General features: G+C 48.6%; 1 protein-coding gene across 1 annotated transcript in view; it reads right to left on the bottom strand.

Moving 5' to 3' along the window:
- Nucleotides 1–6,640: 6,640 nt before the first annotated feature.
- The window catches only part of LOC311125327 (semaphorin-6D-like), a 122,946-nt gene continuing 117,443 nt past the window's right edge, over nt 6,641–12,143 (bottom strand). Inside the window, exon 20 of the mRNA XM_084158394.1 lies at nt 6,641–9,199. Within this exon, the coding sequence (XP_084014520.1) occupies nt 7,860–9,199 (1,340 nt within the window). The 3' untranslated portion in view covers nt 6,641–7,859. The remainder of the gene's footprint in view (nt 9,200–12,143) is intronic.

Here is a 12,143-nt window from a genome sequence, read left to right as displayed (position 1 = left end):
TTGTTGATCCAGCCTCTGTAACTGTTTTAAAGTCACCATTGGCCTCATGGTGAAATCCCTGAATGGTTTTCTTCTCCTCCGGTAACTGTGTTAGGAAGGACGCCTGTATCTTTGTGGTGACTGTGTGTATTGATACTCCATCCAAAGTTTAATTAATAACAACCATGCTCAAAGGGTTATTCAATGTCAGCTTTCTTTTTTTTGTTTACCCATCTACCAATAGGTGCCCTTCTTTGTGAGGCATTGGAAAACCTCCCTGGTCTTTGTGGTTGAATCTGTGTTTGAAATTCACTGCTTGACTGAGGGACCTTACAGATAATGGTATGTGTGGGGTACAGAGATGAGCTTGTCATTCAATAAGCATGTTAAAACACTTATTGCACACAGAGTGAATCCATGCGACTTGTTAAGCACATAATAGGCCTACTGATGATCGATACTGATAGTGGCTAATATTTAACATGATAGGAAATCGAGTGAGTAGTCTATAATTAAGACATTCGAGAGTGCACATCCCTGCACCTTAAAAGGCCATACATTTTAAATTCTGCATAATGGCACAGCATTTCATAAACCTTACTGTGGGAAAGGTGATGTTATACTTGAGTTTGCTGCCATATGACTGGTTTCACATGTTTCCAGTGTGAAGTATTTTTTTTTTTAAACAAGTCATTTATATTTATAATTCCCTTATCCAAGGATTACTAATTTACCTAGCTCTTATCAATAGCTCTTATGAAGTTGTAAATTACAGTGCATGGAGAATGGTGTTATTTCTGTCAGAAAAAATAAAGTAGATGCTTTTTCCAGGGTGTGACAGTACCCCCCCCCAAAGGCGCGGACTGCGACCGCGCCTCAACAAAACCCAAACAGGGGAGGGCTGGGTGGGCATTCCTCCTCGGAGGCGGTTCCGGCTCCGGGCTTGACCACCACCCTTCAATAATCCCCCCGTAGCGCCCCTGGTCCGGTCTGGCCCCGCTGGCTGGAGCTGGACTGGACATCGAAGGAGCGGATTGCTTAAGCTCCGTTGTGGAGCAGCTGACCGGTACCTGATCAGGCACCGGTGACCCAGGCATGGGTTGTGCCGGACTGACGACGCGCACCCCTGGCTTGGTGCGTGGAGCAGGAACGGGCCGGACCGGGCTGACGATGTGCACCCCTGGCTTGGTGCGTGGAGCAGCAACGGGCCGGACCGGGCTGACGATGCGCACCCCTGGCTTGGTGCGTGGAGCAGGAACGGACCGGACCGGGCTGATGATGCGCACCCCTGGTTTGGTGCGTGGAGCAGCAACGGGCCGGACCGGGCTGACGATACGCACCCCTGGCTTGGTGCGTGGAGCAGGAACGGGCCTTACCAGGCTGACGACTCGCACCCCTGGCTTGGTGCGAGTGGCAGGAACAGGCAGGGCCGGGCTGGCGACGCGCACCCCTGGCTTGGTGCGAGTGGCAGGAACAGGCCGGGCCGGGCTGGCGACGCGCACCGTAGGCTTGGTGCGAGTGGCAGGAACAGGCCGGGCCGGGCTGGCGACGCGCACCGTAGGCTTGGTGCGAGTGGCAGGAACAAGCCGAGCCGGGCTGGCGACACGCACCGTAGGCTTGGTGCGAGTGGCAGGAACAGGCCGGGCCGGGCTGGCGACGCGCACCGTAGGCTTGGTGCGAGTGGCAGGAACAGGCCGGGCCGGGCTGGCGACGCGCACCGTAGGCTTGGTGCGAGTGGCAGGAACAAGCCGAGCCGGGCTGGCGACACGCACCGTAGGCTTGGTGCGAGTGGCAGGAACAGGCCGGGCCGGGCTGGCGACGCGCACCGTAGGCTTGGTGCGAGGAGCAGGAACAGGCCGGGCCGGGCTGGCGACGCGCACCGTAGGCTTGGTGCGAGGGGCAGGAACAGGCCGGGCCGGGCTGTGGAGACGGATAGGAGACCTGGAGTGAAGAGCGGCCACAACCCGTCCTGGCTGAATGCCTACCTTCCCACACTCTGTGTGAGGCATCCGCACAGGACGTACAGGGCTGTGTACCCGTACTGGCATAACAGCACGTGACACTGGCGCAGGATATCCGGGACTGAGGAGAGGCACTGGAGACCACGAGCGCTGAGCCGGCACACTCCGTCCTGGCTGCATGCCCACCTTCGCACGACACGTGCGGGGTCCTCGCACAGGACGTACCGGACTATGCCGGACCACTTGTGGCACAGTACGCAGCTCCGCATACCGCGGAACCTGCCCAGTCCCATGCTGCCATGCCTGAGTACGGGGAGTTGGCTCTGCTCTCCATCCAGGCTCCGCCAACCTGCCTTCTGGCCCCCCAAACCCGGTGGCCTCCTCTCCAAATCTCCCAAATCGCCCTGTGGCAGCCTCCTGCTGCCCAGTCGCCCATGCCGTGTGCCCCCCCCTAAAATTTTTTTGGGGTTGCCTCTCGTCCGACCGACGACGACTCTGTTTACGCCGTTGCTCCTCTCTACGTCGCGCCTCTACCGTCTCCCTCCATGGATGGCGATCCATCCCGGCCTGGATTTCCTCCCAGGTCCAGGACCCCTGCCCGTCCAAGATCTGCTCCCACGTCCAGGCTGCCTGCTCCTGGACACGCTGCTTGGTCCTGGTATGGTGGGATCTTCTGTGACGATCGTCGTAGGTCGGACGAGAGTAGACCAAGGCGCAGCGTGATGAACGAACATATTTATTATTATAATGAATGCACGAACAAAACAACAAAACGAAAACGTGACGTCCTACGGTAAACACAACCCAAACGGAACAAGATCCCACAAACACTAAGGGAAACAGACTGTTTAAATATGGCTCCCAATCAGAGACAACCAGCAACAGCTGACACTCGTTGCCTCTGATTGGGAGCAACTCTGGCCAACATAGAAAAGCAACAACTAGAACTCCCACACCGAACATAAACACATGGAATCTACACACCCTGGCTCAACATATAGAGTCCCCCGAGCCAGGGTGTGACAGTACCGGTAGGTTTGCTAGACCACATTCATGGTTTCCTTGCTCGTAAAGGTGCTGGAATTAATTCAATGTCCAAATACGGACACACCTCCGCCACACCTTCATTTAGTCGATCTCCACCTGAACAAATAACAGGTGAATAGCACGCTATTCTCATGCTTAAGTTCAAGGTCAGAATATGCATAGAAAAAAGGGAATTACTTTCCATTTACACGCACTTAAACCTGGTCAGAATTAGGCCCCTATTGACTTGTTTCATATAAGACAGGTGCTGCTCAGTTGTATGAACTATTTGACACACGTACAACATGCATTTGAAGAGCATTTTATTAGATATCTTTAAATTGTAGGGGACATACAGCTGTGTTTAATAGAACTCAGGACCATCTGGGGCATAGTCCACTTGTGAACAGAAACGGAGATGCAGGTGACTGCTCGTTTGCTATATTTACAAAAAAGCAAACCTCATTGGTCGAGTGAGTGGTATGATACATAAGATGTCAAATGAAATACATTTTAGATGCATGTCAGAGCATTCTTCTGACGCGATTTTTATAGCATACATTGCATATACAGTGGGGAAAAAAAGTATTTAGTCAGCCACCAATTGTGCAAGTTCTCCCACTTAAAAAGATGAGAGAGGCCTGTAATTTTCATCATAGGTACACGTCAACTATGACAGACAAATTGAGAAGAAAAAAATCCTGAAAATCACATTGTAGGATTTTTAATGAATTTATTTGCAAATTATGGTGGAAAATAAGTATTTGGTCACCTACAAACAAGCAAGATTTCTGGCTCTCACAGACCTGTAACTTCTTCTTTAAGAGGCTCCTCTGTCATCCACTCGTTACCTGTATTAATGGCACCTGTTTGAACTTGTTATCAGTATAATATCCAGGCTCTGCTGTAGCCGGCCGTAACCGGGAGACCAATGGGGCGGCGCACAATTGGCCCAGCGTCGTCCAGGGTAGGGGAGGGAATGGCCGGCAGGGAGGTAGCTCAGTTGGTAGAGCATGGCGTTTGCAACGCCAGGGTTGTGGGTTCGATTCCCATGGGGTATGAAAATTAAAAAAGAATAATGTATGCACTAACTGTAAGTCGCTCTGGATAAGAGCGTCTGCTAAATGACGTAAAATGTAAAAATGTAAAAAAATTAAAGACACCTGTCCACAACCTCAAACAGTCACACTCCAAACTCCACTATGGCCAAGACCAAAGAGCTGTCAAAGGACACCAGAAACAAAATTGTAGACCTGCACCAGGCTGGGAAGACTGAATCTGCAATAGGTAAGCAGCTTGGTTTGAAGAAATCAACTGTGGGAGCAATTATTAGGAAATGGAAGACATACAAGACCACTGATAATCTCCCTCGATCTGGGGCTCCACGCAAGATCTCACCCCGTGGGGTCAAAATGATGACAAGAACGGTGAGCAAAAATCCCAGAACCACACGGGGGGACCTAGTGAATGACCTGCAGAGAGCTGGGACCAAAGTAACAAAGCCTACCATCAGTAACACACTACGCCGCCAGGGACTAAAATCCTGCAGTGCCAGACGTGTCCCCCTGCTTAAGCCAGTACATGTCCAGGCCCATCTGAGGTTTGCTAGAGTGCATTTGGGTGATCCAGAAGAGGATTGGGAGAATGTCATATGGTCAGATGAAACCAAAATAGAACTTTTTGGTAAAAACTAAACTCGTCGTTTTTGGAGGACAAAGAATGCTGAGTTGCATCCAAAGAACACCATACCTACTGTGAAGCATGGGGGTGGAAACATCATGCTTTGGGGCTGTTTTTCTGCAAAGGGACCAGGACGACTGATCCGTGTAAAGGAAAGAATGAATGGGGCCATGTATCGTGAGATTTTGAGTGAAAACCTCCTTCCACCAGCAAGGGCATTGAAGATGAAACGTGGCTGGGTCTTTCAGCATGACAATGATCCCAAACACACCGCCCGGGCAACGAAGGAGTGGCTTCGTAAGAAGCATTTCAAGGTCCTGGAGTGGCCTAGCCAGTCTCCAGATCTCAACCCCATAGAAAATATTTGGAGGGAGTTGAAAGTCTGTTGCCCAGCGACAGCCCCAAAACATCACTGCTCTAGAGGAGATCTGCATGGAGGAATGGGCCAAAATACCAGCAACAGTGTGTGAAAACCTTGTGAAGACTTACAGAAAACGTTTGACCTGTGTCATTGCCAACAAAGGGTATATAACAAAGTATTGAGAAACTTTTGTTATTGACCAAATACTTATTTTCCACCATAATTTGCAAATAAATTCATTAAAAATCCTACAATGTGATTTTCTGGATTTCTTTTCCTAATTTTGTCTGTCATAGTTGACGTGTACCTATGATGAAAATTACAGGCCTCTCTCATCTTTTTAAGTGGGAGAACTTGCACAATTGGTGGCTGACTAAATACTTTTTTCCCCCACTGTAAACTCAATATTGGCATAAAGTACTCCAATGTAACCAGCTTACATTCTCTTCTAGCATCCAACTCAATTTTTTTTCTGTCAAAGTGGCCAGAGGAGAGGGGATATCGATAACGTGGTTTTACTGTTGTCATGACATGCCTGTGTGTCTTGCAATTGACATTAGCATTGAATTATTTGATATTCATACTGTATTTCTGCTTAACTTGAGGCAGAGAAGGTGCCAGTGCTGTACACACACTCAATCAACTCACTTGTTAAAGTCTTGGTTCCTTGCACGCGCACACACCAGGTGCTATTACTGTATTTAAAAGGAAAATTCCACCCCAAAACTATCTTTTAGTATTTGTTTCATTAGTCCATTGTTGATATAGTTCCAACATTAAACAAATACCAAAATAGTTTTGGGGGGGAGTTTATTTTTTGACAGTAATAGCAAATAAATAACTACCCATATGGGCACTGTGACCTCACTGTAGGCATCACTTCATGCATCTCCAGACACACCTATTTTATGTCCTATAATGCTGAGCTTCAGTTGAATAGCATATTTGTTGGACCAGGCCATCATCAACCATCCAGCCTTTCAGTGCTTCTTGCAGCATTTTCATTTGCAACCCCCTCAGCTTGCCTCTTTCACCCCACACTTGGGGCTCTATTCTATCCACATCATGGAAATTCAGCTTTACAGCGTGATCGGAACTTAAAGGCAATGTCCCTGCTTTAGCGGAGACTGCATTCACGCTGTGTATGTCGCCTCAATTGGAAATTACCTTTACATTTCTATTGCGGAATCTGTAACGCAACAGACAATGTATTTTTAAAGCAGAGTTATGCCTCACCCTATGTCCATACTATTTCAAACATATTTGAGAACTTTAAAAAACACATGACACAGATGCACAGACCTAACATTGCAGATATACTTTCAGATCTACTCAAATCTTTTCCATCAAGCCCCCCTTGTCAAAAAAATATAAAGAAGCTTGAAGAGTATGAAACAAAGATTGACAAGGAATGCTATTTTTTTTTTTTTTTTTACATCTGTCACGCTACAATGTAGACTTCAACTGCCAGTCGAAACAGAACCTCTATGAGTCCGTGCAGGAGGCAAGACTATTAATTTGTAATGACAACAGGCCGAGAATAATGCAGATAAAAATACTTTTTGCCCTTTTTAAACACCACGCTATTAAATAAGGCACACATTAACACATCCAAATCAAAGTTCGGCTAGTATTATTTCACAGTTGCCTTTATTTACACCAATAACCACAATGTTAATAGCAATATGGTAAACATAATTACTGACTTTATTACAGTTATTAAGGGCTTGTCCATAAGAGGGCACTATGTGCCCGTGAGTGATTTCTCGGGGCCCTGCTTTAAGACACTTGAATAGCCTGAATGATTGCACCTCAATGTGGAACCAATTCTCACCAAGTGTTAAGGATGAAACAAAATATTTTTGAGGTTGCACTGCACTGCACCCCTATACTATTCTTCAATGACAGTCATATCGGGGGCTTGTTAAATTCCTCTGCCGTTATCATAGACTACCAGGTCAAGGATGCTCCTAACTCATCAAGCCCCGAAGCGGCCTCCTGTCACGGTGCAGCGGAGCCCCCTTCCACCAGTGACAAACAAAATAGTAACTCTGTGATGTATAGGTCTATATTGACGCCATGTCTCGTTCTGCAGCATCATTCCATTAATACAGAATTAATCATTATCAAAGTAGTCATTTCATATGGTATGCTGCATGAAGTACAGTACCTACCCTTACCTCAAGGGGTCCAGTTGATACTTAGCTGCACAACGGTAAGTTATTGCTAAATCCCTTGCGTCGAGGGATGTATACCGAATGTGTACTGAGTGGGGCCTCCATGGCCTCTCTGTCATAAGAGGGTTAAGAAATGGCTATGAGTTGAGTCTCACCACAGTTCATGAAGCTGCTTCATGGTTATGCCCTGTGTGTATCTTCACATGTGCAGTGCATATACCTGTATACACACACACATACAGTATACATATATTACAGGCAGGATGTTTGTTCGTGTCATGAGGTGCTTTCTTAGGTTGAGGGCTTGGGTCCAAGCTAAAGCAGGCATTGTCCAAAGCTTCGGTGGCCGACTTGTGATCTTGTCCTTTACATTGAGTTCTGGGCTCCTGTTACTTTATTCTTTGGCCTCACCGAAGGGTACAGATCCCCCCCCCCCCCTCTCCACAACTCAATATAATACCACCACATTTCTATATCCTGTGAATCCATCACAGTTCTGTGATCAAATAGCACTGGAATAATACCAATATGGTACAAAGACATTCATCAGGTGTCGAGGCTATTGTCGGACATCTCGCCAAAAGGTGTGCCAGTCCCGGTAGTTTTCCTAACTCTGAGAGGAGCGCGGTTACATCGTCTGTCTTTTCGGAGCCTCTCGGTTCGACTTCTTAGCGCTCAGTAGTTGTACTTTCCTTGCTCGTTTACGGGTGAAGTGGCGGGCAGGAAGAGGGGTTTGGGGGGCACCTGGGGCTTGAGGGAGGCCGTGCGGCGTACGATGGCGGCGCGGTGGAGGTGGGGCGGTTCGCTGTAGCTGTGCTGCCGTGTCAGGCAGGCACTGGGGATGAGCGGCTGGTGGGCCTCACAGCCGACCACTCCCCCGCCACCACCTCCCGAGTTCATCCGGGTGAGCAGCTGGTGGGGTGGCGGCCCACCCACGCCCTGTCTGAAGCTGTGTTGGCGTGGGACGGCCCCTCCGTTGCCCATCTTGATCATTAAGTGCCTCTGGGAGTGGTGGCGAGTCACTGCGCTCCGCTCGGGGATGGACTGCTGTTGCAGCGGGGTGGCGCCGGCCGAGGAGGAGGCGGCGGCGGCGGTGTCCGGGGGCACGTCCAGGCGGCGGGTCAGACTGTCCCTAGGCAGGGTGGAGGAGCTGTAGTATGTGGCTGACTCTGTCTCGGGGATCTGGGGCTGGGATCTGAAGCTGCTGTGGTTATGGCTGGAACTGGAGCTACCCGGTAGGGGGGCACACGGTGAGGTCAGCACAGTTATGCTGCGGCTGCCAGAGGCACTGACCTCGTGGATGTGCTTGAGGAGCTCGTCCAGGGCCGCCACGTCCACCACCGTCTGTGGGCAGCAGGAGGAGGAGTGGGAGGCCGATGCCCCCTGCGCACGCTCGTCGTTGGGGATCTTCCTCTCCTCGGGCAGGTGCCCCAGGGCTTGGCCGTTGGTCAGGCTGTGAGAGAAGGGGAACACCTGCTGGGTGACGGACCTTGACGAACCCAGGCTGAAGCCAGTGCCGGGGGGTGCCTTGGACTCCTTGGCGTTGTTGCAGTTTTGGTTCCTCTCCCACTGGTTCCGGAAGGCCTTCATGTTCTTGATGGGCAGCTCCGGGGTGGAGTCCGGGGTGGGCAGGCCCGAGAGATTCTCCCCTTGGGAGAGGTTAAGGTCCGGGTCTCCCAGGGACAACCCGTGCCTGCCCGGAGTGTGCTCCTTCCCACTGGGAATGAAGGAGCTGTACATCTTGGGTGTGGACACGTCCAGCTTCTCCTCTTTGGGCTGGCTGTCCAGCAGGCCGTTTAGCTTGGCCAGGCTGCGCAACGAGAGGGCGGGGTGGATGGACGCCTCAGGGTCCTTGCCAAGCCGGCGGGCGTGGCGGGCGTTGTGACTGCAGTAGCATGACACCAGGAAGCCGGAGAGGATGGCGCCGAGGAAGAAGGCCACCAGGACGCAGGCGATCAGGAGGGTATAGTGGACGCTGGGGCTGGACTTCTCCATGTCAGGGAGCCTTCGGACACCTAAAGGAGAAAAAGAAAGAATAAAAGAAAGAAAATGACGTCATTAATTAAAATAAAACCTTCCTTGTTAGATCTTGTCATGACATCAAAAGGCTTTCACCGCCCCCTGTTGTTGCTGTAACAGCATGACTCATCCTAAATCAAGGGCTGGATTCAATCCGTATCGCGGAAGATCTGCGTTAAAAATGTAAAGGTCATTTCTGATTGCGACGACATAGCGTTACCGTGAATACAGTCTCTATGAACACGGGAACATTGCCTTTAAAGTTCAATCGAGCTATAACGAGCATCTTACGCTATACTTCTGCAGTACGGATTGAATCCAGTCTTTCTTTCTTCCCTCTGTCAAACACAGAGAGCTATCCTGCCAAGCACTCTGCTGCCACTGTCTCAGGAGGCCACAACAGAGAAGCCTCCAGACAGTCTACTCGTTCATCATAACAAACCCAAATCAACCCAGACTCTAAACACAGAGCACACACAGCTTAGAGGACCATGGGAGGAAAGCCATGTTTTTCTCTCCCTCTGCAGAGTTGATTTGAGTTCATACTTCACTGCAGGTGCACCTGGCTTCTCGCACTGGCCAAGATCAACACTCCGATATCCAGAAGCTTATCGGGGCTCGAACAGGCACGCTGCAGCCACGGATTGCGGCTCGGTTATGGGAAGGCTAAATGAGAACGGTGCCATGGACTATCCAGCAGAGCAGCAGCTGGGGTTGGGTTTAGCCCAGCAGAGATAATGGTGACTGTGTCCTCTGGGGAGCTCCATTAAAATGTAATGAAGGTCTAACAGCGGGATTAGGAGGAGTGGATGAACATGCTGGACTGAGGTAACTAAAGAAAGCGTGGCTTGTTGCTTCCTGAAAAAAGTTGTGGTCAGTCACACTTTTCATTAAAGTACCATGTATATAGTTTCATGGAATTTTGATGTCTTGGAGTAATTGTTGAAGTGTGAAGTATAAAACAGTACTTGACCCGTGTACTTGCATCATATCAACAGATTTCTATAACTGAAAGTTGGAGGTAGAAGCATACATAAAAATGACGTTCTTTATGCAAATAAATACCGAAACAGAACACACACATCCACCCACCACTAATAGCATCTCCCCCTGGTGAGCACCAACACACTTACTGTCAACTCATCATTGTCTATTTTTTCTCCAACAGTTAAAATTAGGATGGGGCGAGAGAGAGACAGATATGGTAATCGACTCAACCGAAACGAATGTCTTTCTCTCGAAAGCCCTGTCGAGCAAAGGCCTTCCCTTGTGGTTCTCATAAAGACGCTTATCTAGGTCACATATTTCTAGAAAGAGTGATGTTCTCAGAGGATTCCTCGCCTCTAATGGGAACCAAATGCATGATAAGCCTCGGATTTCAGCACCGGTTTGAGATCCCGTGCACTGAGCGATATGCTGGCACGGCCTGCCAACTAACTTTAGAGTAGTATTCAAGGGTTCAAACGTAGGGATCTGCTAAGCGAGTTGTTGTCAAAACAGTGTTGGATGTGTGAGGTACCTACCAACTCCAGTAAACAGTTATGACACGAAAAAATGATTGGCTTGGATATGCTCCAGATACCATGACAACAAAGAAAAAGCAATATACTGCTTGTCACATGACTTCTATTAGAAACCAAGCTATCACAAAATCAAAGACATGAAGCCATTTTATGACACTGATTCAGGGGCAAGAACAGAGAAAGGAATATTCAGGGACTGAATATGTAAGTAGGTACAGGGACTCCAGCACTGGCATTAGATTCCACTCACAGGCCGATGCATTAGCATTCGCACAGTGCGAGACAAGGGGTGTTGATGTTGCCTTTGTTGCGGCACCCACTGTGCCTTGATAGTCTTCCTTAAAGGTCATGAACTGCTGACCGAAATGAGATACCCTGTTACCTTAGGCCTAAGAGAGTGTGGCACACACACACCGACTTGTGCTTTGAATTTACCTGAGACACTCTACAGAATAATAATCTGTGTATACTCAACAGTTTTCTCTTGTTTCATTCAGCGACCAAATGTCTTGGCCATTAGCCAAGTTTGATAGATACACAATCCCAAGTAACCTGCACTTTATTTAGCCTTTCATCACTTTCCATAACAGTTATGGTAATGTGATGAACAGACTGGTTAATATTTCAACCAATCAAAATGGACTGTTTGATACTTCACTGCAGTGTTACTTCTGTTGGCAGGACAGCAATGCTACTGTATGTAAAGACAGATGAGATTTTTATGAAGCATTCACCTTGGCTGCATTTTGACACGATATGGCGAAGTGTAAGTAAGCATTATAGCTAGTGCTAATAAAGGGTGTGATCATGCCACTGCATTTGGTTTCAATGAACAGGACATACGCATATCTGCTGGGAGTGTGAGGTATCCAGATTTCTCTGCTTAGTGCCAATGGAGGCTAGGATCAGGCCTCAGGACTTGGCAGGATGTGCCTTTTGAAAGATTATGGAACTGCCTTGATGGGTTATTGTGAACAAACGCCCTCTAGCAAGATATAGGTAACTGCCAAAATAATGGAATCACGTGAGTAAATGAGTTATAAAAGGTATATTGAAAGCAGGTGCTTCTACACAGGTGTGGTTCCGGAGTTAATTAAGCAATTAACATCCCATCATGCTTAGGGTCATGTATAAAAATGCTGGGCAGTCCATTATTATGTCTGCCATGGCAATGCCCACATCCACAGGGCACAAGTGGTCACTGAATGGTTTGATGAGCATGAAAACAATGTAAACCATATGCCATGGCCGTCTCAGTCACCAGATCTCAACTCAATTGAACACTTATAAAATATTCTGTAGCGGCCCCTGAGACAGCAAAACACCAAATGATGGAATTTCTTGTGGAAGAATGGTGTCGCCTCCCTCCAATAGAGTTCCAGACACTTGTAGAATCAATGCCAAGGTGCATTGAAGC

Source organism: Coregonus lavaretus, assembly GCF_964263955.1.
Source record: "Coregonus lavaretus genome assembly, chromosome: 3".
NCBI classification, from domain to species: domain Eukaryota; kingdom Metazoa; phylum Chordata; class Actinopteri; order Salmoniformes; family Salmonidae; genus Coregonus; species Coregonus lavaretus.
Note: the sequence above shows the minus strand (reverse complement) of the source record. Positions and strands in the feature narration are given on the sequence as shown.